At 43.6% G+C, this 27,614-nt stretch overlaps 1 protein-coding gene across 1 annotated transcript in view; it reads right to left on the bottom strand.

The window, feature by feature from the left end:
- LOC116821855 (interferon-induced GTP-binding protein Mx2-like) overlaps positions 1-20,257 on the bottom strand; it is a 28,457-nt gene extending 8,200 nt beyond the window's left edge. The window contains exons 1-8 of the mRNA XM_032775315.2: positions 19,906-20,257; positions 17,560-17,752; positions 9,310-9,447; positions 6,217-6,371; positions 4,358-4,496; positions 3,712-3,910; positions 2,609-2,687; positions 1,517-1,636 (exon numbers count right to left, since the gene is read on the bottom strand). Coding sequence (XP_032631206.1) covers positions 1,517-1,636; positions 2,609-2,687; positions 3,712-3,910; positions 4,358-4,496; positions 6,217-6,371; positions 9,310-9,447; positions 17,560-17,752; positions 19,906-20,049 — 1,167 coding nt within the window. The 5' untranslated portion in view covers positions 20,050-20,257. The remainder of the gene's footprint in view (positions 1-1,516; positions 1,637-2,608; positions 2,688-3,711; positions 3,911-4,357; positions 4,497-6,216; positions 6,372-9,309; positions 9,448-17,559; positions 17,753-19,905) is intronic.
- Positions 20,258-27,614: the final 7,357 nt, after the last annotated feature.

Genomic DNA, 27,614 nt, shown 5'->3' with positions numbered 1-27,614 from the left:
CTAACAGCAGCCAAGATTTTCAGAAATGGTGCCCATGACTAGGCACCTAAATCCAGATTCAGGCACATATACAAGTGACCTGATTTTCGTGGCAGTGGGTGGGTGCCCAGCATTTTTGAAAATCAGACCATTTGTTTGGGTGCCTATATGTGGCTTAAGGTATCCAATTTTAAACACCTACTTTTGAAAACTTGTTCATTATTTTTTTTTAAAATGTACCTGACAGCTTTTGAGTCTGAACTTGTCTAGTTATCAGCCAGGACAGTAGATGTACGCGCTTCTCCACCAGCATTCTGTCCATGTGCCTCAGTCCTGTTCTGGAGGGGTTAGTTCATTCTCAATGCTCATTTAGTCCTCGGTTCCTTTGCTGAGAGAGCTAGCATATCAGCCTAGATTGTGAGGTTTCTTTTTTCCTGACTGTGGACATTTGTCCACTGAGAACTGCTGAGACCACCAACTCATTTCATACAGACCACTGAGCAGCCATCACAACAATTAGCAGTAACAATTTTCCACACAGACTAAGAGGGGGCAGATAACAATAGCTAGGCTAGATAGAAGCTGCCATACATTAGCCCCCTTTTCTTAATTTCATTTTTCACACAGAGAGATATGGTTTTATTGGAGGCCAGCTAGATATGTGGATATTAAGATTAAAACCTTTGAGTAAATATACTAATCTCAGTTTCCTCTATATTGCATGACCCTGAAACTTATATTATGTGACCAAAGCCCTTGGCTGTCTCAGGAGCTCATTGTCCGTATTATTTCTAGTGAATATTATGTTTGACCTGGTTTCCCTGTTCCATTTTGTTTTGCTGCCTGCTTGAACTCAAAGGGTTAAATCAGACTGGAACTGGGGATTGTCCTAGGCAGAAAACAAAACTAGGATTAACAGATCAGACAGCTTCAGGTACACACCTTAATAGCAACTAAGAGAGCAATGGGGCCATTACTGGGAGATGCTACCTTCAGATGCCAGTGAAATAAACAGGTTTAATTTTGCTAAAGCTGAGATCTCACAGACTGTATCCAAGGGAGGGAACTTCAAGTGACAGGGGAGGGGTGGCCCTGAGAGTGTCTGTAAAACAGCTGACAGGCTGAGAGGTTTCATTCAGAAGCAGAGGAAGCTTGTTGCAAGCAGTGTAGACTGGTTCTCCCAACTCAGAGATGAAAAAGAAGCTCCAGACCTGCCTGAGCTGTGGACAGAGAGGTTAAGCTTGGGTAAGGGAATAGACATGTAAGTTATTTTATATCCACTTCTCTAAGTTCTGTGAACCTTTTGGGCAAAATACATCATCAGACTGGACACCATGAGCCAAATGCATCCATGGTTTAAATTTAGGGATGCACTTAGGGTTGTATGTGTTGTAAGCAGTGAAAGCCCTACAACGTATTGATGGCAGAAATGAATCTGTTCCCTTTGAAAGTCGTGATTTTGATAAGCTCAGGAAAGTTTAGTAATTGTTCAGCTCTCTTTGCTGTGCCACAGAACCAAATACATATTTATGCTTACATCTATTAGGAAAAACAACTTCTCTCCTGTTTTTGGTGTGCCTTTGCCATATTTGCGTAACTGTTCAGTTGCTGTTTGGAGTTGAATGCTTATTTGCTCTTCTAAAGCAGGCAAAGATTTCTAGGGGAGAAAAAACAACAATACTTGTACAGTTTGGACAATTCCATTCTTTGAAAGAAACAGACCATTTCAGAGTGTGACACAGAGATCTATGAATCTTGCACTGCCCTTAAAAGTCCAGGTATGCTCTGTAGTCTAAACCAACACTGCCTGCACCGAGAAAAGAATGGGGAAGGTTTAAAGTATGGTGTTCTTCAGTGATTTTCTTACATAAAAAAGCAATGTTGCTTTGCTGGTCTAGTACAGCATCCCATTTAGAGAACCAGTGCATCTCAGCAACCTCTTCATTGTTATTAAACAGTTGTTTATAAAAAGCACACATAGTATCTAAAATATTTCCTATTTACTGGATATAAATTATTCAAGCTTCCGAAAGTTGACCATGATACTAGTTTGCTCTAGTTAGCTTTATTCATCCATAGATTTCAAAGTGCTTTACAAAGGAAAGCAACTATCAGAATTCCTACTTCAAAGACAGGAACACTGAATCACAGAGTGATTTGCCCATGTTTAAAGAGTAGGTCAGCAGCAAAGCTGAGAATAGAATACTGGTCAACTGACTATCGCTGAGTAAAATTTTTTGGATGCATAATTTATTCACTCTAAAGAACAGTTTTGGTCAACCCAAAAACTATCTGAACATAAGCTGATAGTTTCAGCTGGGGAAGAGCTGGACTTTTCCAATTTACTGACAAATTCCAAACATTATTGGAACCAAAATGAATATTTCTCTGATTATACCCCCAGCTTGGCAGCTGAACTGAAAAATCTATTATCTGCCCAGCTTGACACCTGACTGCCAAGCCAAGGCTCAGAATAGTGGACCATGTATTTCCAGATTGCCATCAGGCAGGGTAATTAAAGGCTATTCATAGAAATAATTTCTACAGACCCAGTCCTCCAAAACTGCAGGATCGGGTCCTATTTTTTAAAGAATGGTTACTCATGTAAAGTGTTTCTTTGTTAGCTTACATTAATATGTTCCACAAGCTCAGCTGTAAGTTTCTCTGCCAAAATGGGGATAGTAGCCTTGTTTTCATCCAGAAGAACTCTGAAAACAGAATAAGGAATATGAATAGAGCCAACTCGCATTTGCCAAACAAGAGAGCAGTGTCTTCCCTAGTTCTGCCACACAAAGCAGGTAAATACACCTCTACACCAATATAATGTGACCCGATATAACAGGAATTCGGCTATAACGTGGTAAAGCAGTGCTCTGAGGGGCAGGGCTGTGCACTCTGGTGGATCAAAGCAAGTTCAGTATAATGCAGTTTCACCTACAACACGGTAAGATTTGTTGGCTCCCGAGGACAGCATTATATCAGGGTAGAGGTGTACAGTTTCTTCTGATCAAGCAGGGGAATGCTAGTTAAGGTGCAGCTGTAGCCTCACTACATCCTGCCAAATCTGCTTTTGTGCAAGATTAGACATGAAATGATGAGCAGTTTGCTGAACAGACTGAGAACAGAAAAAGGTTCAGAACTGTAACTTCAGAAAAAGATCATGAGATAAAAATATCCACCTTTATTGCTGTATTATAAGAATGTATGTACTGCTATATATGGTAGGGATACTCATTCAGAACCACTTCCGGGTTAAAAAATTCTCTTTATGCCTGAAGAGCAATAGTTTGTGGAGGACAGCGTTCCCCTAACACAGACCATATCTTTCCTGCAAGTTTCCCCATTCTTTCCAGTGGATAGAATGATATGCATTAATACCTGAGCCAACAAAGCACTTTAAAGCCTGTGCTTAACTTGACTCCTTTGGGACTACTTCAGAGTTTAATGGTCACTATGTTTTTAAATGGTTTTCTGAATCAGGGCTTAAATCAAACTTGAATCTGAAAAGAAGCTGAGTTTAAGTTGAGAAGTAATTTGACATGTAAATTCTTCCTTACATTTTGGAAAATGCTACCACACAGACAACACAAACAAATGAAAAAACTCACTCCAAACTAAGCTCAAGAATAATTCTCATTGTAGGCCTAATCCAAATCCGATGGGAGTCAGCAGGAATCTTTCCATTGACCTCAATGGACTTTGGATCAGGCCCTTTAAGTGTTTGAAAACTACCTAAAATGTTCATGCTGCTCAAAGAAAGCTCTCTCCTTCTGGATTGCAGAGGCCAGGGTGAGCTTGTCATGAATATCTTGCTGCCCACGACATTTAACAATCATATAACCCTTCCTTAGGTGGATGACAAGGTTTTGTACGATATCAACAACTGACGACTCAGTTCCTCTGTCCACCAAATCTGGTTTTGTTAGGATCCCTGGGAAGTAATATGATGAGAAGATTAGGCATGCACAGAAATGAATGATGGGAAAGATCTATTGTGAGTATCTAGTTACCCAATGCAGCATTGTTCCCGACAGTATATGCTAAAGAGATTTCTCCAGCAATGCTGTAAGTTCCCTTCCCTCCCCGCAACCTCTCTCTCTTCCCCTCACCTTTTTCAGGAACACCTCAGGAATATCAAATTAATAGCAGAGCTTTTACAATATTAATTTTTAATCTTTTCAGTTTTCAAAATATTTATAGGCATAGTATCAATGGCAGTAGGGCCCCAAATTAAGCTATCCCTTTAGATATTGGTTCCCTTTTATCGGTGTGCAAAATTCATGTTATTGCATAGAGCTTGTTTTTGGGGCAGTGGGAAGAATATTAGAACTCTATGACCTAATTTCCCCTCATTTGTATTTTTAAAAGTATGTCTCACCTAGAGTTCTCTCCCCTTCAGGGTCTACCTCTTGAGCCATTTTCAGTGCCTCTGTTGTTGCGATATCCACATTACTTGGCACCACTACCAAATTTATAGTCTCTTGCTTAGCAATAAATTTTTTAATTAGTTTTTTGATCTGTAATAAAATATGGTAAGAAAGAAATACAGTAAAGTTTGATGTAACAAATGCCATTGGAGGTCAGGCTCCTCATCATCTGACTAGGTAGAATGTCATACACATGATGGATACAATCATACAATAGAAGCTAAGGTGCAAATTTCAGCGGCTGAATTCAGCCTGATTATCTAAAGGTAATCCAAATGTGTAACATGGTCCAGAACAGACTGCTATTATATCGGCCTTGAGAAATTATCATAAAAATATACTAGACCAGGTACACAATCTATTCGATGATGAATATGCTAATAATATTTTACCTGCATTAGAGACAAGCAAATTCTGTTGTCTAAATGCACAGCTAAGAAAAAAAAAAATCAAGTTGGATTATATTGACATGTGAAGATCAGATAAAATGTAGAGCTAAATACATCCATCTCAAAAGTGTACCTATCAAAAGAAAACAAAATGTCTTGTCTTTGCCTTTCAATGAGAGACTGGTAAAAAGTAAAAAAAAAAAAAAAAAAGACTTGAAACTTGGCTGGTTTTCCCTCCATGTTTGAATCCCAAACTAACAGAGTTTCTCGTGGTTTTGTGTTGTGTTGCCTAAGGTTCACGCAGTTCTACTTATATTGAATTCATGTAACTATTATCCTGTCTGAGTTTCCATAAATTTTCCCTTGTCTTCTATATTTCCCTTCAACATCATTTTCTGTCACGTTCAAAAAGTAAGATGCTTTATCTCCCTTGTTTTGCATCTGGAGAATGTGAGCCATTCAGCACCATTGACATGTGCAGCTGGTGTCACACCAATCATTTTATTGTGGATAAAATGAGTAGAGCTGTACAAATTACTATAGTAATTTCATGGCAAAATATTGATTTTTTTACCTGCATTCTGGCTGGATAAGGGCGCCCACTTGTGTATTATCTTTGACATTGTGGCAATACATGGCCAACCCCTTGTCATTTAATCAACCTTTGATGACAGTTGTCAAGTCTTCGCAACTCTCATGACAGTTTACCGTTTACATGTATTGTGGAGGAGGTACTAACACACACATCTACTGTATACCACCATCCATCCCTTAAGCTCCTCCTAACACTAGGGCTACATTACAAGTGGTCTTGTTCCTGCAGAATTCTAATTTGAATTAAAAATATTTTAGTTTGTTACCTTTTCTATAATAAAGATGGGAAAATCATCACTCACTTCTATTTTATGCATTATCTTCTTCACTTCATAAAGTGTTCAACATGGTTCAAAAAAAAAATGGGTCAAATACTGCTGTCATTTACACTGCTGTAAGTTTGCGATAACTCTGCTGAAGTTAGAATTTGATCCATTATGTGGGGAAGCACTGAGACAGTAAAATTAATAATGGAGCCAGTTTATCTTTTCCTTACTACGCAACATGATCCTCAGTTGTAGAAGAATACACTAGATAGAAATTTCTTTAGTTTTGAGCTATCCTTTTGCTGAATTTTGTCTGTAGGGCTGACCAGCATGGGTTTCATTCTAAGTGACCATCACTCTTATTTTCAGCACTTCCTCCACCAATAACTGTCCTGTGTGTTGTCTACAACATATTTAATGCTGGTTATGAGCTAAGTGAACTGTATAGAACATTATTGTCTAGATCCTCCAGTAAAACCTTCTGTTTAAGATAATTTGTGCATTAGATCCCTACTAATGTAACTTTGCTGTTTCCTAGCTCAGAACATGTATGTGCATTACCTGTTCTCCAATGTCTTGTGGCTGATTCCCTACAGCCACTCTAGCAATCCCTGGAAGATCAATCAGTGTCAGATCTGGAACATTCGGAGAGCTAATTTCTAGGGAAATTAATTCATGGCTAATGCCCACTCCTTCACCAGCCATTGCATTCTGGGCTACAAAGGAGGAAAGGGAAAGACAAGAAAAGCAAATTTTAGAAACTCCTCATGGGAATTTCAGATTAGCACATATCAGAACTGGAAAGCTCCTGTTGCACCTTTTCTTTAAAAGAAAATTTTTTAATTAAAAAAAAAAAAAGCATTTTGGGGGACAATCCTGCCCAGGCAAAAATCCCATGGAAATCAATAGACTCCTTTCCAGGATTTGAGCCTTAATAAAAATTGAAGAATACATTGTCTATGACAGGGATCGACAACCTTTGGCATGCAGTCCATCAGGGAAATTCGCTGGTGGTCCAGGACTGTTTGTTTACATGCACTGTCCACAGGTTCGGCCTATCGCAGCTCCCACTGGCCACGGTTCACCATTGCAGGCCAACAGGGGCTGAGATCAGCTGCAGGTAAACAAACCGTCCCAGCCAGCCAGTGGATTTCCTGACGGGCTGCATGCCAAAGGTTGATGATCCTTGGTCTCTGAATTAAACTGTCAGAAATCTCAATGTACAAAAATCAAATATCTGGAAATAACTTATAAAAATAATATAGTGATATAATAAAATACTTAGTATTTACATAATTGCTTCCTCATCTTCAAAATGCTGGACACACATTAATTAATCTTTTGCAAGATAGCAAAGGATTATTATACACATTCTATAAATGGATAAAGTGAGGCACAGAGATTAAGTGACCTGTCCAAGGTCATATAGCAAAGCAGTGGCAGAGCCATGAACAGACTGGAAGGATATTGAGTGCCAATACTTTGCTTTAACCATCAGACCACACTGTCTAAATCAAACACCACCTCGCAGAAGCCTGCTAGTACATGCGACTGATTTGTTAATTCTACATAACTACATCATTTTATAGCTGTGTGTTGCTGCTGTTTCTTGATACCAAAGTAAATAATTTCTCATGAGAAACCTTCAGACGCATAATTAGCCTATTTGACTTTTATGTCACCACCTTACCAGATTTTTTTTTAATTATTATTATTTCTTGAAAACCTTAGAGAATAAATGTACACAATATGCAGTATAAAAGGAAAGTGACCATATATAATCACTGTTGATGGTCACCTTCCTTTTATATAGCATCATAGTATACATTTATCAGATTTAGACAATAGACAGCTAAGTATAATAATCCTGTTTATATGCATGTATCATATTTGTATGGGAAGTTACGAATATTTGCTATGTATTTGTATCTTAAACATGTGATGTATTCCTGGGTAACCCCCTGCCCCCCAAATCAGATTTCCATCAGTTCTAACCATCCATGTGTTGATGGGCCATTGAAGAGACTCAACTCAGCCAGTGAGTTTCTCTTGTAGAGATTTCAGAGGGCACTGCGCATGGTGACCATATTTCCAAAAAAGAAGACAGGATATGGCGCAGGGCCGTCCCTCTCTTTCTTCCCCATGAGGCTGGCCCAAGTCACTCACCCGAGCCTCTCTCCTCTCTCCCAGGGGGCAGGCAGGGCTCGGGCGATCGGCAACACACTTACTGGATAGGGTGACCTTATTTGTCAAAGGCTAGGGCTGGTGTTGGTGCTTGCCTTCCCCTTCCCCCACCCCAAACATTCCTCCACACCCACCTTTTTTGACAAAAGCAGGAATTTGTCATGTTTGCTCTTGCCAACTGATCAAGTTGACAAGAACAAATGGGACAAATACCCCATTTTGCCAAATAAGTCAGGAGAGCTGGACAGGGTTTAAAAAAGGGACTGTCCCTGCCAAAATGGGATGTATGATCACTCTAGCACTGAGGCAATCACTGCCCAGTGACTCAGCAAGATGTGTGATAAGTACATGCGACCTAAGAATCCATCTTGTTGCCAGCAACTTTCCAAGCACGTGGGCTGAAAGTATAAAAGAAGATAACATGACATCACTACTTTGTCTACATTCCTACGTCACCCCTCTGGACTGTAATTTCTAACAAGGAAGCTTTGAACAAGGGACTGGTGACCTCCAACTTGTTTGGGTGATCCAGAGAGACTTTTTGCAAGCTAGCAGACTTACCATCGCTGCTATGGTCCTGACCTACAGACTCTAAAATCTGTTGTATGTGATCATTTTAATCATTTAATAACTCTCTTCTTTTATATCAATTATCTTTTAGTTTTAGATTACTAAAGGATTGGCATTTGTGTTGTATTTGGTAAAATGCTAATGTTTATAATTTGACCTGGCATGTGTGTCTGACCCTTTGGAATTAGAAGAACCTTATGTACGGTGAATCTGGTTTTCAGAAACATTTTGTCATAAAGTCCAGTGGTCTGGGTGGTGAGCCAGGGACTAGAATGCCTAAGGAGACTGTGGTTTTGGCTCCTTGTTAGCCAGTATGATGATACAAGAACTCACTTTTTGTTACTGGCTAGATAAGCTTTAATGACAGGAAAACCACCAGTTTAGAGTGTGCCTTCTCTGTTTCTCCGCAGTCTGTCCTGAGCTGGCATTTGCGGCTAAGTCCCACGTAGGCACAGTGACATATACTTAAAACCAAACAATGTCATGACCAGTAACAATGTATGTAAGTATGCAAGCTACGACAAGGACAATGAAATGTTAAGCTTCAGAGCGTAAGTTGATAGCCCTTAGGAGTAGGAGAAATGTTTTCTCCCATCATGTGGAACACTACAACTAGCTAGCTACATGTTTTTTTGTCTTCCCTGAGAATACTAGGTATTGGCCATTGCCAAGTGCAAGGATACACTATGGTCTGAGCTGGTCTGAAAACTCCTGGAGCAAATCACTTCTGATGTAAAATGCTGCAACCCACTGTGAATGTGGCTCCCTGTATTTTTGGCATTCTCAGCAGTCATGATCAAGGTGGTAATCTGGGAAATGTTATGCTGCCTAACAGAAGGGAATAAAGGATGAAAAGGAGGATCTGATGAATTAAATCAGAATGCAATAAATAGCACTTACCTTTTCTTATTTCCTTTTCCACCACTGAGGGATCGTGAAGTTCTTCATCAATATTCAGGTAACTAATTTTCCCTTTCCATTCCTGCTGAGGAGCCAGTTTTTTCAGTTTGAGCGCTAAGGGACATCTGGTAACAATACCTGCAGTTGTCCATAAAGAGAATAATTCTGTTAACTATCATCCTTGTTACGTTGAATGGGTACAGAGCACCCCACAGAATGTAGCTTTTCCCACAGTATGCAGAAGAATGCCCAAAGTGTTTCAGGATTAGTTGGAAAGCATGCTGAGCATTGGTAGGGCAGTGAGGAAAACTATCATCCCATTTGTATGTAGCTCTGCGCAGTGACCATATTTTAAAAGTTCTTTTTGTTTTGAAAGATTTCACATTTGTTTGAAAGCTATTTCATATAGTTAAAGTGGGTAATGGAAACCAGTAATATATATCTGAAGAGAGAAGAAACTTTAAAGGTGTGTGTATGTATGCTAGATGCTTTACACCTTGCACAGCCATTGTAAGTATATCCCTACTAGAGATTTGTACCCTGATCTTGTTCTATAGTAGAGAAATGATTTTGTGTTGTATTCTATGGGATTATTTTTAAAATATCTATACATTTATTAATTTCTATAGGTTTTTAAGAGTAATTTCTACAGAACCCTGTTTAATTTTAATAAATGTTAAGGCCAGAAAGGACCATTTTGACCATGTAATTTGACCACCTACATAACACAGGCCATAGAATTGCACCCAGTGATTTCTGCATCAGGCCAATATCTTCCTGTCATGCTAGTGAATATCTTTTAGAAAAACATCCAGTCTTGATTTTCATTTTCATAGACCCCTATTGGTTTCAACTCTATTAATCTCCATGGCACCTTCCCTTCGGGAATAGCAGCCAAACTTGACAGATAAAAAAAGGAGGAGACTTTCAGTCTGGCCAACCTCACACCCCAAAGGTGTGAAGATGAAGCAAAGATGCAGAAGAGTGCTCTGGAAGTACTGTGGTTTACCTGCCGTGTCCCTGGCAGTTCTTCTGTTGTTAGACAGAGTAAAGTGGCTCAGAATAACAACACCTTTTGCAGAGCTTTAACATATTGTCTTTTGTAAATATCTGGAACACAACACATGTGTCTCCCATTTAGACACTAGCTTCAGCAGATGCTGTCAGAAGGTCTTTTGCATGCCCATACTGCTGCTTGGGTCATGAGAGCTGCAGGTGATTGTCCTCCTGTGCAAGCACAGGGCTCATATTCTGCTTCTTTACCAAATGAATGGAGGACAGCTAATGTGATGCCAATTTTTAAAAAGGGGTCCAGATGTGATCCTGGCAATTACAGGCCAGTAAGCCTGACTTCAATACCGGGCAAACTGGTTGATAATTCTGTTTTTTACTAGAGTTTCAGACACATAGATGAATATAATTTGTTAGGGAAGAGTCAGCATGGTTTTTGTAAAGGGAACTCATGTCTCACCAATCTACTAGAATTCTTTGAGTGGGTCAACAAGCATGTGAACAAGGGGGAGCCAGTGGATATAGTGCACTTAGATTTTCAAAAAGGCTTTGACAAGGTCCCTCACCAAAGGCTCTTAAGCAAAGTAAGATGTCATGGGATAAGAAGGAAAGTCCTCTCATGGACTGGTAACTGGTGAAAAGATAGGAAATAGAGGATAAGAATAAATGGTCAGTTTTCAGAATGGAGACTGGTACTATTCTACATATTCATAAATGATCTGGAAAAAGAGGTAAATAGTGAGGGGGCAAAATTTATAGATGATACAAAACTACTCAAGATAGTTAAGTCCAAAGCAGACTACAAAGAGCTACAAAGGGATTGCACAAAACTGGGTGATTGTATAACAAAATGGCAGATGAAATTCAGTGTTGATAAATGCAAAGTATTACACGTTGGAAAACGTAATCCAAACTATACATATAAAATGATGGGGTCTGTGACGGTGCAGCCCCGCCCTGCACTAGCCCCAGCAGCGTCAGACCAGTAGCTCTGATGGAGGAAGTCCCGCCCTGTTCATACTGGACATGCTCTAAGTGCTCTGGGAGTATAAAAGGAGGGACTTCAGCTAAGTCTGGGCTGGCGGCTGCAGGAGAAGAACTTATCCTGGAAGCTCCTGCAGAGGACCAGCCACCACCCTTGAACTTGCTGGGAACTGAAGATTCCCCTGGCCAGCACAAAGCCCTGCTGCGGGAGGAGCCTGAGGAGACGATGGACCTGGAGACTCGTGGAGAACTTTGGGACTTGTGGGATACCCCAACTCTCAAGCCAGTAGGAAGTGACCCGGAGGGGTGGGGTGACAGACTGGTACCTTGCCCCCGGTAAGCCTCAGTGTATTTTGGTAGGACCCCCACCCCCAAGCCAGTGTCAAGGTCCTACATTGTTGTTAAGGCTGTGGGCCAAGGCGTGGCTGAGCAGGAGAGACTCTGGCCATTGGGCTGTACTGCCCGGCAGCTAGGGGTGATCCTGGAGACTCTGGCCATTGGGCCATTCTGCCTGGCAACCAGGGGTGATCCTAGAGACTCTGGCTATTGGGACATATTTCCCCACAGCCAGGGGCGTAAACCCTCACAGGGTCTAAATTAGTTGTTACCACTCAAGAGAGAGATATTGGAGTCGTGGATAGTTCCCTGAAAACATCCACTCAGTGTGCAGTGGCAGTCAAAAAGCTAACAGAATGTTGGGAATCATTAGGAAAGGGAAAGATAATAAGACAGAAAATATCAAATCACCTCTATCTAAATCCATGCTATGCCCACAACTTGAATACTGTGTGCAGATGTTATCGTCCCATCTCAAAAAAGATATATTGGAATTGGAAAAGGTTCAGAAAAGGGCAACAAAAATTATTAGGGGTATGGAACAGCTTCTGTGTTAGGAGAGATTAATAAGATCGGGACTTTTCAGCTTGGAAAAGAGGCGACTAAGGGGGGATAGGATTGAAGTCTATAAAATCATGAGTGGTGTGAAGAAAGTAAATAAGGAAGTGTTAGCCAGGATGGGCAGGGATGATGTTCCTCATCTCTGTTTGCCAGAAGCTGGGAATGGATGACAGGTAGGGTGACCAGATGTCCTGATTTTATAGGGACAGTCCTGATATTTGGGGCTTTGTCTTATATAGGCACCTATTAACCTCCACCCCTGTCCTGATTTTTTCACACTTGATGTCTGGTCACTCTAGTAACAGGGGATGGATTACTTGATGATTACCTGTTCTGTTCATTCCCTCTGGGGCACCTGGATATGGCCATTGTCAGAAGACAGGATACTGGGCTAGATGGACCTTTGGTCTGACCCAGTATGGCCATTCTTATGTTCTTTGGAACAAAAGTTGCTATTATCTGGCTAGGTAGCAGTGTTGATTCCCTTTCAAAAGGTTTCACTCCACACAATTACTTCTGCTAATAATACTGCAGAAGGAGTGTTGCACTGATACATGCTCCTCAGATAGCTGAAATGGAGATATACCAACCCATGGTAAAGACATGCAAAGGGAGAAGTGCAACAGATGTTCTAAGGCAGTGGTTTTCACACTTTTTTTCTGGCAACCTAGTTGAAGAAAATTGTTGATGGCCATGCCCCAATGGAGCTGTGGATGAGGGGTTGGGCTGTGGGAGGGGGCTCAGGGCTGGAGCAGAGGGTTGGGGTGAGGAATGAGGGGTTCGGGGTGTTGGAGGGGACTCTGGATTGGGGTAGGGGGTTAGAGTACAGGGGGATGAGGCTCTGGCTGGGGGTGCAGGCTCTGGGATGGTGCTGGGGATGAGGGGCTTGGGGTGCAGGAGGGGGGTCTGGTTTTAGGAGGGAGATCAGGGCTGTGGCAAAGGATTGGGGTGTGGGGTTGGGGCACAGGCTTAGCTCCGGTGGCTCCTGGTCAGTGGTGCAGGTGAGGTGCAGAGGCAGGCTTCCTGTCTCTTCCTGGAACCACAGACTGCTTGCGCCCCGGAAGCAGCCAGCAGCAGGTCTGGCTCCATATGGCTCTTGCCTGGAGGCACTGCAGTGCTTAGGGTGGGGGCAGCATGCAGTGCCCCATGGCCCCCCTGCCTAGGAGCTGGAACAGCTGCTGGCTGCTTCCGGGGTGCAGCACGGTGTCAGAACAGGTGGGGACTACCAGTTTTTACTGGCCAGCTGCCAGGTCCCTGAGTGCTGAGCAAGGCGACCCAGTGCATTCCACATTCTGTGCCTTCACAGTACTGGGTCACAACCCAAAGTCTGAAAACCACTGTTCTAAGGCATTGGTCTGTGTTTAAAATCTTTCTGTAGCTCTGATGAAGGAAAACTTTATTTTAAATATGAAAATAGAGCCTATGGAAAACAAAATTAAAAGCTGCATCTTGGCATAAAGGATGGTGTGGAATACACTAAAACACTGGATGTTATCAGAAAATAGTTTTATGTGCTTGAGACATTACTGTCCACCAAATATGAGTCATCCTGAAACTGTGGAGGTGTATTAGATTTCTTGGGGAATTTCAGTAACATACTCACTGAATGCGGCAATCCCCCTGAAAACATAACTAAGCAAACGGATCAAGTCCCCTTTATATCCTGCAGTGATTGGAATTGGGTGCTGGTTACGAAGAGATCTAAACAAATGCATTTCTTCAACTAAAAATGTTTCCGTAATATGTTTCCTGATCTGTGTAGATCAACCATGATGATAAAGCAAAAATTAGATATACTATAGCAAAAGTGATAAAAATTCAAATATTTACTGAGGAATTGAGAGAGATTTTTCAACTGGTCGGGAGTTCGCAGTTTGTTTGTTTTATTTATTGTAATGAGTAAGGATGGGCATCCTTCTGCACCACAAATAGTCCATCTTACCTAGTAGAACACATCTAGATGTTTCCCACCTGACTGGAAAAAGTGACTTACTGCTCGAGCATATGGTCATAATTTGAACTGGTCAAAAATTTTCTGACAATTTCCAGCAATGTTCTGAATCAGAAAATTTTGATTCAACAAAATCAAAATGTACATAGAATCATAGAACTGAAAGGGACCTCAAGAGTTCATCTAGTCCAGTCCCCTGCACTCATGGCAGGATTAGGTATTATCTAATTCTAAACAATCCCTGACAGGTGTTTGTCTAACCCAGAGGTGAGCAAACTATGGCCCGTGGGACCCTCCTGCCTGGTCCCTGAACTCCTGGCTGGGGAGGCTAGCCCCCGGCCCCTCCCCTGTGGTTCCCCCTCCCCCACAGCCTCAGCTCACCCCGCCACCAGTGCAATGCTCTGGGCAGTGGGGATGCCAGCGCCTGGGGCAGAGCAGCTGCAGAGCTCGGCCTGACCCAGTGCTCTGTGCTGCACGGTGGCGTGGCTGGCTCCAGCCAGGCAGCGCAGCTGTAGCGCTGCCAGCCACTGGTGCTCCAGGCAGCGCAGTAAGGGGCCAGCAGCAGGGGAGGTTGGATAGAGGGCAGGGGAGTTCGGGGTAGTGATTAGGGGATGGGGGGGATGATAGGGGTCAGGGAAGTCACGGGGGAACAGGGGGGTTGAATAGGGGCAGGGGTTCCGGGGGGGGGCAGTCAGGAAGGAGAGAGAGATTGGATAGGGCAGTCAGGGAATGGGGGGATTGGATGGGGCAGGAGTCCGGGGAGGAGGCTGTCAGGGGGAGAGAAGCGGAGGGGGCAGATAGGGAGTGGGGGCCGGGTCACGCCTGGCTGTTTGGGGAGGCACAGTCTCCCCTTACCGGCCCTCCACACAATTTTGGAAACTGGATGCGGCCCTCAGGCCAAAAAGTTTGCCTGCCCCAGTCTAACCTGCTCTTAAAATCTCCAGTGATGGAGACTCCAAAAGCTCCCAACACAATTTACTCCAGTACTTAACCACTCTGAGGCCACGTCTAGACTACGCGCCGTATCGGCGCATTAAAATCAATTGCTCCACCAACCCCAACGGAGTTCCGGAATCGACATGGCGAGCCGCGGACATCGATCCCACGCGGTGAGGACGGGTGAGTAAATCGATTTTAGATATTCAACTTCAGCTACATTATTCACATAGCTGAAATTGCTTATCTAAAATCGATTTTACCCCTAGTGTAGACCAGCCCTGAGAGTTAGGAAGTTTTCCTAACGTCCAACCTAGACCTCCCTTGCTGCTATTTAAGCTATTTAAACTTATTTTCTCCCTCCTCCTTGTAACAACCTTCTATGTACTTGAAAACTGTTGCTATCATGTCCCCTCCCAGTCTTCTCTTTTCCAGACTAAACAAATCCTATTTTTTCAATCTTCCCTCATAGGTCATGTTTTCTAGACCTTTAATCATTTTTGTTGCTCTTCTCTGGACTCTATCCGATTTGTCCAGATCTTTCCTGAAATATGGCTCCCAGAACTGGACACAAGACTCCAGCTGAGGCCTAATCAGCGTGGAGCAGAGCGGAAAATTTACTTCTCGAGTCTTGCTTACAACGCTCCTGCTAATACATCCCAGAATGATGTTTGCTTTTTTTGCAACAGTGTTACACTGTTCACTCATATTTAGCTTGTGGTCCACTATGACTCCCAGACCCCTTTCCGCAGTGCTCCTTCCTAAGCAGTCATTTCCCATTTTGTATGTGTGTAACTGATTGTACTCTATTTAGGAAGGAACAAAAGTCATTAAGCACCTCTGCCATTTCCACATTTTCTGTTGTTATTCCCTCCACCCTCATTGAATAACAGGCCTACCCTGTCTGTGGCTTTCCTCTTGCTTTTAATGTATTTGTAGAATGTTTTCCTGTTACCCTTTGTGTCTCTAGCTAGTTTGATCTCGTTTTGTGCCTTGGCCTTTCTAACTTTGTCCCTACATACGTGTGTTATTTGTTTATGTCCATCCTTTGTAATTTGACCTAGTTTTCACTTTTTGTAGGACTCTTCTTTGATTTTTAGATCATTGAAGATCTCCTGGTTAAGCCACGGAGGTCTCTTCCCATACTTTCTATCTTTCCTATGCAGTGGGATAGTTTGCTCTTTTGCCTTTAATAACGTGTCTCTGAAAAACTGCCAACTGTCCTCAATTGTTTTTCCTCTTAGACTTGCTTCCCAAGCACTCTTACCTACAACTCCCTGAGTTTGCTAAGTCTGCCTTCTTGAAATCCATTGTCTTTATTGTGCTGTTCTCCCTCCTACCATTCCTTAGAATCATGAACTTGCATCATTTCATGATCACTTTCACTCAAAACTACCTTCCACTTTCAAATTCTCAACCAGTTCCTCCCTATTTGTCAAAATCAAATGTAGAACAGCCTCTCCCCTGGTAGCTTTCTCCACCTGCTGAAATAAAGAGTTGTCTCCAATACATTCCAAGATCTTGTTGGACAATCTGTACCCTGCTGTTATTTTCCCAACAAATGTCTGGGTAGTTGAAATCCCCCATCACCATCAAGTCCTATGCTTTGGATGATTTTGTTAATTGTTTAAAAAATGCCTCATCCATCTGGTTAGGTGGTCTGTAGTAGACCCATACCATGACATCATCCTTGTTTTTTACCCCTTTTATCTTTACCCAGAGACTTTCAGCAAGTCTGTCTCCTATTTCCATCTCAACCTCAGTCCAAGTGTATACATGTTTAATATATAAGGCAACATCTCTTCCCTTTTTTCCCTGCCTGTCCTTCCTGAGCAAGCTGTATCCTTCTATATCAATTGTCCAGACATGCATATTATCCCACCAAGTCTCTCTGATGCCAGCTATGTCAGTTGTATTTATTTACTAGCATTTTGAGTTCCTGCTTATTCCCCATACTTTTCACATTAGTATACAGATATCTAAGACACTGATTTGATTTCCAGCTCCCCAGTTCTGTATCATCTTTCCTTTATGTTGCAGGGGGATGTGTTGACTTTTCCAAATTTAATTTAGAAAAACCTAAACTATTGACTTTGATTTTTTTTTTTTATTTCAGATGACTCTGTTTCAATTTTTATTTTATATTCTAAGTTATAATAGAACACAAAGTCAACATTGAAACAAAACATTTTGATGTTATTGAATCTCAATGTTTCAATTGACTCAAAATAACATTTCCAAAAATTGTTTCACACAAGGGATATTCCAGTTGTCGCACAGTTCTCATCATAACGGTGTTTTCTGAATGATGGGATTGGGAAAATACAAATTCTTTCGGGTTGTGCCAGGGATGGATCTAAACCCAACTTTCAGGGTCCCCAAACTGACATGAATATCAGATAGAAACACACCACTGCAACTTTGGGAAGAGTCAGATTTCTGACATGAAAAGCTAAGAGGTAAATTCTTACCACTGCCTCTAGGAAGAGCGACTCCAGACAGGGCTTCTAGAACTGAGCTTTTTCCAGAACTCTGGTCTCCAATCACTGCAATTGCTGGCAAAGCCAGGTCCTTTTCTACTCCAAGTGCTCTCAGGGAGTCAATGAGATCAATACAGGGACGGATTTTCTCCTCATAGTAGTTGTACAAGATGTGTTCTGCATTCTGTAAGAATAACATTACATTTCATTTGAGCTTGTTTCACAGAATCAGACATAGTTAAACATGTCTATGCCATAAATGATGTACATCAGCAGCAAACTGTACTTCATCCCACCATACCACTCGCTTTGTACTGTGAGCTACAAGCCTTCTGTACTATTCTTGACAAGGTAAACACATTTCTGTAAATTCAGCAAAATTTAGCTAATTTGCACCAATGGCTGAAATATCTATTGCAAATTACTGAATTTTATAAATTAGCAAGTGACTACACAACAAGAAAAGCAAGAACAACACCCCATCAAATGCACTTTGTTCAGTTATTTTTTGGCACCTGCTTTTTTTTTCTTTCATTTATTTATAATGCATCATACATTTACAGTGCAAATATTTGTAATAAAAATATAAAAAGTGAGCATTGCACACTTTGTATTCTAAGTTGTAACTGAAAATGTATTTGAAAATATAGTAAAAATCTAAAAATATTTAAAATAAATGGTATTCTATAGTTTAACAGCATGATTAATCACATGATTAATTGTGATTAACTTTTTAAATCACTTGACAGCCCTAATTTTATGATTTAACAGGTCAGGCAGCTTCCTCTATTAATCTGAAATTTGGTATCTGTGTATAGAGATAAAGAGCTAAATTCTTATCTTCCAGCCTGAATTAAAAACACTATTTCAGGAAATAAATATATGAAAAGAAATACAGAATCACTATCTTTAGTGATAAGTATTGTTTTATTTATCACCAGGAGAAAATGCTTTTGAACCCCCAGATCATAACTGCAATACTTATTATCTAATAAAGTTATTATTTAACTGCTTTATTAACTTTAGTATAAACTTTTCAAATATCTATTCTGGTTTTCTCAGTGTTAAACATAGGAAATATTAAATAAGAGCCTTGGTATTTCTACCATGAACTGGAGCCTCATGTAGAAGAACAAAAACCCAAATCCCATAATATCTGTTTAAAGTTTTTTATTGTGAATATTCATTAAGGTAAACATTCTAGGGGAAAGTTGGAGTTAGGCTGTGGCCCTTCTATTTTTGATGCCTACATTTAAAAAAAAAATCTGTACATGAAATGCAGGTGCAAATCTTAGGGCTTGACTACACTTGCAAGTTAGAGCACGTTAAAGCAGCCCAGGTGCCCTAACTCTCAACCCGTCCACATTGGCAAGGCACTTAGAATGCCTGGACTCCACAGTTGGAGCACTCCTGGTAATCTACCCCAACGAGAAGCATAGAGCTTGCTGCGCCCTGGCTGAAATGCCCAGATGTCAGTGTGGACAATATGTTGCATTACTGCGCTGTGATTGGCCTCTGGAAACGTCCCATAATCCCCTGAAGTCAAGTGGCCACTCTTGTCATTGTTTTGAACTCTGCTGCAGGCATGCGGATATCCCCTTTCAAAGTGCTGTTTCTAACAGCCAGCATGCTTATCTGCTCCGAGACAAAGCAACCATTACTGTGGAATGCTGCTTGCTGTGAGGGTGTGTGAGAGAAGGGGAGGCAGGGTGGTCTGCTGCTGTCTGAATTTACAAGACAGCATGCTGACATACTCTCAGCACCCCAAAAACCTACTCTTTCCCCCCCCATATACACACAACACACTCCCTGTCACACCTCACCCCCATTTGAAAAGCATGTTGCAGCCACTTGAATGCTGGGACAGCTATCACAACGAACTGTTCTCTGTGGCATTGCAAGAGCTACTAATGCGCCAGTGCACTTGAATTGGACAGTGTGAACACACTACAGCGCTTTCCCTACTCAGCTCTCAGAGGGCTGGTTTAACACACAGTGTTCTACATCTGCAAGTGTAGCCATGCCCTTAGTAATTACACGACTGAGTACCTGGCCCCTGATCCTGAAAAGATTTACACATATGATTTACAAAGTATTATACGAGTCAAAGGGATTTACACACGTGCATGAAGTTAAACATGTGCATCAGTGTTTGCAGGATTGGTGCCCAGACTTTCACACACAGAGACAGAATTATTTTGATCCGTGCCCGCAAATCATGTGTGTAGAAGTGAAGTCAGACGGTTGAAAATTCAGCCCTAAATGACAGCAGCAACTGAGCATTAAAATCTCAGAAGAGGTGTCAGTTTTCACTCAAGTGCCAAGTATCTGACTTGCCTTAGTCTGTTGCTCTTCGAGATCAGAGACTCCCTCTTGCTGTTTCATCTTTTCTTGATGATAATTCTCAGACTCTGCCCCCTGGGCTGCTGCTTGTGATTCATTGGTGATCAAGTTAGCTCCAGGCCCTGCCTGTGCCTGCATTGCTCACTGTGACCTTTTATGCACTACCTGCCTGCTTCTTTGCTTCCCAGATGAAGATGCCCAGCAGCCCTGGGATTTGTTCATTAACTGTCACTGAAAAGCAAATGTCTAGTCCAGCAACTCTTCAGTACTGCTCCTGAAATTATAGATGGGCTTGAGTGGATTCAGCTCTGCAATAACAACAACTATGGACAAAGTCAGAACAATATTGTTATTGGTTGGGTCTGGAACCAGCTGGTGTAATTCTTTTCAAACCACTGGATCTATGTTGGTTTATACCAGCTGAGGTTCTGACCCCTTATTTTGCTCCTGTGGGAATTCTGCACCAAAAAATTAAAAATTCTGTGCATATTTTAAAATCCCACATACTATATTTGTCAAAATAACACAATATAATCACACCCATTTCAATTATTTTGGTGATTTATTTCAAAATACCTGTCAGCATGTAGGTCTGTAACAATACAGACAACACAAAAGATTCCCCCAGGAGCAGAGAGCTAAAGAAACCCCTGCACACACATGAGCCGCACTGCAGGATCAAAGTATAAGTTACGCTAAAGTCAGAGAGACGGGGAGGAAGGCAGAGAGCACATTAGCCAGTTGAGAGACTGCATTAGCTTAGTGGGGTCTGTCCCCAGCCTCTTCCCAGTGAGAGGTGAGGATGCGCCCTGCTTCTCTCAGAGCAAACAGACCCCAAGACCCACTTAACTGCTCCTAGCCCCCACCCCTTCTTTCACTTCCCGTCCCTCAGGATCCTTGCCCCAGCATCTTTTCTCCCTCAGCTGCTTCTCCCTCAGGGCCACAACCCTGGGCCCTCATCTCTCCCTAGAGATTGACTCCCCTTTCCCACCCTACCGGCTCCCCCAGGTTCCAACCCCCGCCCCATCACTGGGGATTCTCTGCTTCTTCCCCACCACAACCGGGGCCCCTTTGCTTCCCCTCCCACCTTGACTGACTCTTTACTTGCCTGACCCATCCCCAGAGGCCCTAGTGCAGTGAAGGAAACTGACTGTGGGAGCCGCAACCGGACAACCCCAGCTCCTGGAGGAGGGGACCTGCCTGCATGGTGCAGTAGGTAAGAGCTCCGACTGGGGCTGGGGTGTGTGCTGCGAGCAGACCTCTGGTATGAAACTTGGGAGGGGAAGGAGGAATCCCTCCACCCTCCTTAAATGGCACCCCTGGCCAAGGCTCCCACGTAGCTACTTGTGTCAGCCCCAGGCCATTTCATTTTTCTAAAGGACAAATCTGGACAACTAGTGGCTGGCTCTTTACAAGTGTCCTGGAGGCTCTGCTTCTTGGGGACACTCCCTTTGCTTACAAGTGGCCTGTAAAAGAAAAAAAGGGGTTGTAGCCTTTTTCCTGCATTATATTGTGAAAAGGAGAATTGGAAGTTTACTCTTTTTTTCTTTTCCTGTTTAGTTTTAATGTAGTAAAAATTCAGGTCTTGTCTCCCCTCTTTGTCCTGGAAGAATGTCTGGAGAAATAGGAGGTTCATGATCTCACAGTTACTAGACTGACAGAGGCAGTGATTTTTTTTTTCTTTAATGCAGTTGTTTTAAAAATGGAGGAGATGTTTGTTTTATTAAAACCTTACTTAAGTGAGATGCTTGAAAAAAGAATAAGAAGAAAAAATTCTTTAGTGGAAGTATCATAACCCTCGTCCCTTTAATTAATGGCTGATCCAGACTTCCGGATTTCAAAAACAAACCTATAGCAAGATGGGGAAGACTAGACTTGACATTAGTTACAGTTTTAATGCATAAAAGGGGCAGCAGGAAAAACAACACAACAGAGTTTAAAAAAACCAACAACCTCCCCCCAAACATTTAGGGTTTCTTTATACTTCATGAACAAGAAAAAGTTGTGCATGTCCAACTTCATTGTTAAAGTCACCTTAAATCAACACTTTGCAGGCCTTCAGTCCTGGCTCTCAGGCAGCTGAGCTAGACTGGGTAGCAATCAGTCCCAAAATGCTCCTGAAAACCCCTGTTGATCAGTGGAGATACCTCATGCAAGGAAAAATACATGGTTGAAATAGGGACAACATATGGAAATGAAAAAAATAAGCAAAATAATGAAGGAATTTTTTTGAAAAAATTGTCGTTTTTAACTAGCTATAGAGCTGCATGATTTTTTTTCAAATTTTGTGGGGAAAAAAAGTTATTTTTCAAAAGTATTCCACAATTCTCTCCTCCTTCTTTCCCTCCCCTTTGTTGTTGTGGACAGGACTGCTGCTAGTAAAGTCACACATTATTCCCTTCCAGAGCAACCTGTAACCCCATTTATCAATATAATGCTGGATTAATTTTTTCCTTCGCCTTTATGTATTTATCTCCCAGTATCATGAATCCATTCCTAAATATCCATGAAATAGCATCCACTGATTTCATCATTAGTAATTTAAATTAGGCATTAATTAACACATTTTTAATAAGTGACCCTGACTAGAATTCTGCTCACTTTCCCATGACTGTTTTGGAGCTGTGGTGCTAAAAGAAATGACCTAAATTTAGGCCATGTCTGCACTACCACTTCTAATGATAAAACTTACGTCGCTCAGGGGTTTGAATATTCCAACCCCTTGAGTGACGTAAATTACGCTGGCTAAGTGGGAGTGTGCACAGTGCTATGTCGGCCGAGGAGTTTCTCCCATTGCCCACTAGAGGTGGTTTAATTATGCCAAAGGGAGCTCTCCCTCCTGTCATCTTAGGGCTTGGCTACACTTGCAAGTTAGAGCACATTAAATCAGTTCTGGGCGCCCTAACTCCTGAGGTGTCCACACTGGCAAGGCACTTAGGATGCCTGGACTCCGCAGCTGGAGCACTCCTGATAATCCACCCCCACAAGAAGCATAGTGCTTGCTGCGCCCTGGCTGAAACGCCCAGGTGTCAGTGTGGACAATGTGCTACGTTACTGTGCTGGGATTGGCTTCTGGAAACATCCCATAATCCCCTGAAGTCAAGTGGTCACGCTTGTCATTGTTTTGAATTCGACTGCAGGCATGCAGATATCCCCTTTCAAAGCTCTGTTTCTGACAGTAGGCATGTTTATCTGCTCCGGGACACAAAGCAAACCATTACTGTGGACTGCTCCTGCTGCAGAGGCAGGGGGGTGGGTGAGTGAGTGGCTGTGTGTGTGTGTGTGTGTGTGTGTGTGTGACAGAGAGAGAGAGAGAGAAAAAGAGAGGTGAGCCTGCTGCTGTCTGAACTTACAAGACAGCATGCTAACACACTCTCTGTACCCCAAAACATACTGTCTCTCCCATCACAGACACACAACACATTCCCTATTACAGAATGTGAGGTTGGGGACTCCTCTCCCCAGCAGTGGTTCCGCCAGTGCCAGTGCCCCCTTGCCTTCCTGGGGGGACTCTCACGAGGAGGTTGCTGTCCCCTGAAGCCCAGGAGGGGCAGAGACTCCCCAGTGGTGGCAGCGAGGAGAGAGGTGAGGAGTCAGGGACTGGAGAGGTATCACCCTAGCTACCAGGACATCATCCTTGGATAGGGGGGATGCAGAGAGCATCACCACTACATATTGTGGGGGCAGGGAGTGGTGATGCATTACTCCAGATATCATGTGTCATCCTTAGGTCTTAGGGGAACATGAGAGGCATCTCTCCAGATGGGTGGGTAGGGACTGGTTGGGGGCGGGGATGGCACCCTCGGATAACAAGGGCCATGGCAGAGTGTCACCCCCCAAAGTGGCAGAGCACAGACTGGTGGGGGCATCACTATCAGATAAGAGGGGACATGAGGGGTGTCACTCCACCCAAATGGGGGAACAAAGACTAGTGGGGGGCATCAGCCCTAGATGGGGGGCCCAGGGAGATTCTCCCCCAGCAACAAGAAGCGAGGGGGAGGAGGAGTGTGGGGTTAGAGAGGGGATCTCTCTACTCTTCACCACCTCCCTGTTTGTCACCTAGCAGGGGGAATCCCCCCATGGGGTGGCCAGGTGGAGGAATCCTAGTTGTGGGGAACTCACATTGGGGTCCTGCCCCTTTCCTGGTGGCCAAAGTGAAGTTAGTCATGTTTGTCCCTGTGGGGTGCAGGAGGGTCCACAGGGAGGGGTGCATCTATTGGGCCCTCCCTGGAGTGGGGGGAGGTGTCTTGGGGGGAATCCCTGGGGACAGTATGTGGAGGAGCTCTATCAGTCCCTCCCTTGGTTAGGGGTGTGGGATCGTGGGGAGGTTCTCTATGGTCTGTCATTCCTGCCCCCAGGCAGGTGGTGCAAGATCTGGGGAAGGGTCGGTCCCTTATAGAGGGTACAGTGGTCCCTGTGAGAGGGAGCTGGATCCTGGGGGCTTCTCTAAGGGGAGTGCGGGAGCGGGGAGGAGTACGGGGTTCTGTCGAGCCCTCCCCAGGATGGGTGTGGGACCCTGGGAGATTCACTGTGGAGGGGTGCAGGGAAGGTGTCCCTGGGTGGAGTGTGTATTGGTGTCCATTAGTCCCTTCCTAGGGCAGGGGGTGCCGGAGCCAGGGAGGGCTCCCCGTGGGAGTGTGGGAGGGGTCTGTTGGTCCTTCCCAAGAATGAGGGGGTGGTTGGCCTGTCAGTCCCTCCCCAGGACCGTCAGGGTCCATGGGGTTCCCTATGACGTGTGGGGGAGTCTGCAGGAGTGCAGGATCTGGGGACGGGCTATAGGGATACAGGGTGGAGGAGATAATCTCTGGGAGTAAGGGGTGATCTGTCAATCCCTCCTTGGAGTGGGAGGGGGCAGGATCTGGGGAGGGAATCTGTTGGTCTCTTCCTAGGGCTACAGGATCTAGGGAGGGCCCTATGGGGTGCAGGGGATTCCTGGAGGGTGAAGGGGAGGGTCTGTTGGTCCCTCCTTGGGGCAAGGGGGATGAGATATGGGGGGTCGGTCCCCATGCAAGTGCAGGGGTGTCCATGGGGCTGTGGAGGGAGTCTGTCAATCGGTAAATCTGAAAGTTAGACCTATACCTACTATTGATAGTATTAAGCTCCCCAGTGCCCCCCAAATATAGAAGTCAAACTATGCCTCTGTCTAAAGCCCATCCTCTTTGCTATACTTTAACTTCACACAAACTCCCACAGGAAATGAAAGTCAGATCACAGCACTGAAAACTATTAGAGGGTTATCCAGGCTGTCTCTCTCTCACACACACTCATCTAAAAATGGATCATACTTTAACAAATTAAAATGTTGGCTCCCAGCACATCCTCATAAAGAGGTGACAAACTCTGTATTTATTTTGTATCTTGTATCCATATGCTGGTAGAGATACTGATAATTTTATAGGGAACATGCCTATGCCTAGTAACTCATTTAGTCCTCTCTCTTATTTCAGCTTTCCTTGCAGTGTCTGCCAGCCTACCCACACTTAGCTATGAAAAGAGATGAACTAAACATACCCACAAACTTTTAAACAGTTACTGAAAAGAGGCAAAAGAAAAATTCCTACCTGTGTTGAGCTTGGTTCAAGAGGAAACTATCTCTTACAGAATTTCTTTTCTCTGCAGCTTGTCACCATCTCCACCCACAATAGATGACAGAAAACAGGAGAAATGAAAGTAACTCAAAAGCTTACCACTGGTGGCAGCACTGTGAATTGATTTTGCAATGCAATACATTTTCTTTCTTTTACACTTCTGTGACTAACTCCATCCACATTCTCAGGCAGTAATCAGAGGAAATGAAACTAACTTGAAAGAGTATCCTTAGCATCACTGTAAATTAGTTTCACAATGGAATGCATGTTTCTAGAATCACTGTTGCATTTACTCTCATAGGTTGTATTTATATATGGTAGGGGTGGCTAACCTGAGCCTGAGAAGGAGCCAGAATTTACCAATGTGCATTGCCAAAGAGCCACAGTAATACGGCAGCAGCCCTGCATCTGCTCCCCAGTCCCAGGTGCCTCCCACCTGCCAGCATCCCTACTCTCATCAGCACCTACTCCCCCCTCCCTCTGTAATCAGCTGTTTCATTTGCACAGGAGGCAATGGGGAGGAGGAGCGAGGGCATGCAAGGCTCAGGGAAAGGGGCATGGGCCTTGAAGAAAGGGATGGAGTGGGGGCAAGACTTGGGGCAGAGCAGGGGGTAGAGCAGTGAGCACCCCCCAGCATATTGGAAGTTAGCATCTATAGCTCCAGCCCTGGAATCAGTGCCTAGGTAAGGAGCTGCATATTAACCTCTGAAGAGCTGCACGTGGCCCCAGAGCCACAGGTTGGACACCCCTGATATAAGGTTAATGCAACTTATATTTACAGACGGCTGCAGTTACTGATTTGTTTTACTACAAGATGGCAGGGTCTAGTGCAGGGGAGCCAAAACTTTACAGTAGTATGTACTGCCTCACAGTCTTGCCACCAACAAGAATTCAAAAATAATGAGTCGGATCCCAAAAATCAAAAGATTGGCTTAAAAATCTTGAGATTTAAAAAAATAATAAATGTTGGATCTTTTTACAGAATTTGCCTTTGGGGGTTCTGAGCCTTTAGATTTCATACATACAAGCTTTTCTCTGCAACCAGGAGGACTAGACACCAACTTTAAAATGAATCTGAGGTTCCTGACTCCCGGAGCTGGAGTGCTGAGAAAAACAACAAATAATCATGAGCGTTGGCACTACTGCGGTAGTAAGGCTAAGACATGAACAATCCAAAGCGAATTAATCCACACCCAAGATCGATTTCTGATCCATTCAGAAAAGTCAGTCTTAATGCCCCCCTCCAACATTCAAAAGCCAATTTCCTCAACAATCCCAGTCAATCTCCCCAAACACATAAACTCGAGTCTACTCCCCCTAATCCATTGTCCTGGTCATCTCTTCTCCATAGAGGGTCCCTAGCTCCAGGTTCCTTCTCTACTTCCCCTTACTCCCATCTAAGCTCCCTGGCCTCTTTTCTCTTCTTTCCACACTCCCCACAGTTCTCCACCCAAATTCCTCTTTTCTGCCCAGGCTAATCTCCCATTGAGGGTCCCCAGCACCAGGATCCCCAATTCTGCCTCTCAGATGCAAAAGTATCATTATTATTAGGGCTGTGTGGGAAATGGTTTTTCCCTTCCCATGAACATTTCAAGATATTGAAAAATTGTCCCGTCCTGAATCAGGATGTGTAGGGTTCCTTGGGTCTCCTTTGAGGTGCCCCCTTCAGTGGCAATGGGGAATTGGTGCTTGCATCAAGTGGGGTGATCAGTTATCCTGGTTTACAGCTGAGCCATGGGGCAAGAGGCAGTTCTGGCCTCCTGGATGGGAGCTAGGCTTGTAAGACGTCTGTGGCTCAGGGCTCCTGCCCAAGGGTTAAACTGACAAACAGTCAATAGCTCAGGCCTTCTGCAATGTGCTCTCTGTGGGATATTTAAGTAGTATTTTAATTCCTCCACCCAGAGGTGAAGTGTGTGTATGGGGGCACATGGGGTCACATGCCCTCAGACTTCTGCTATCATTTACCAGCCCCGCTTGGTCATACGGTGTGGCTGGGCCTCCTCCTGGTGTGGCAGCTGCTGGAGCTGGTGAGCTGGGAGCTGCACCCTGCGGGGAGAGGCAGGAGTAACAGCTGGGAGCTGCAAGGAGAGAAGACTGAGGGTAATGAGGAGGGGC

This window comes from Chelonoidis abingdonii, chromosome 1 (genome assembly GCF_003597395.2).
Source record: "Chelonoidis abingdonii isolate Lonesome George chromosome 1, CheloAbing_2.0, whole genome shotgun sequence".
NCBI lineage: Eukaryota > Metazoa > Chordata > Testudines > Testudinidae > Chelonoidis > Chelonoidis abingdonii.
The sequence above is the reverse complement of the archived record's forward strand: the minus strand, read 5'-3'. Positions and strand labels throughout refer to the sequence as shown.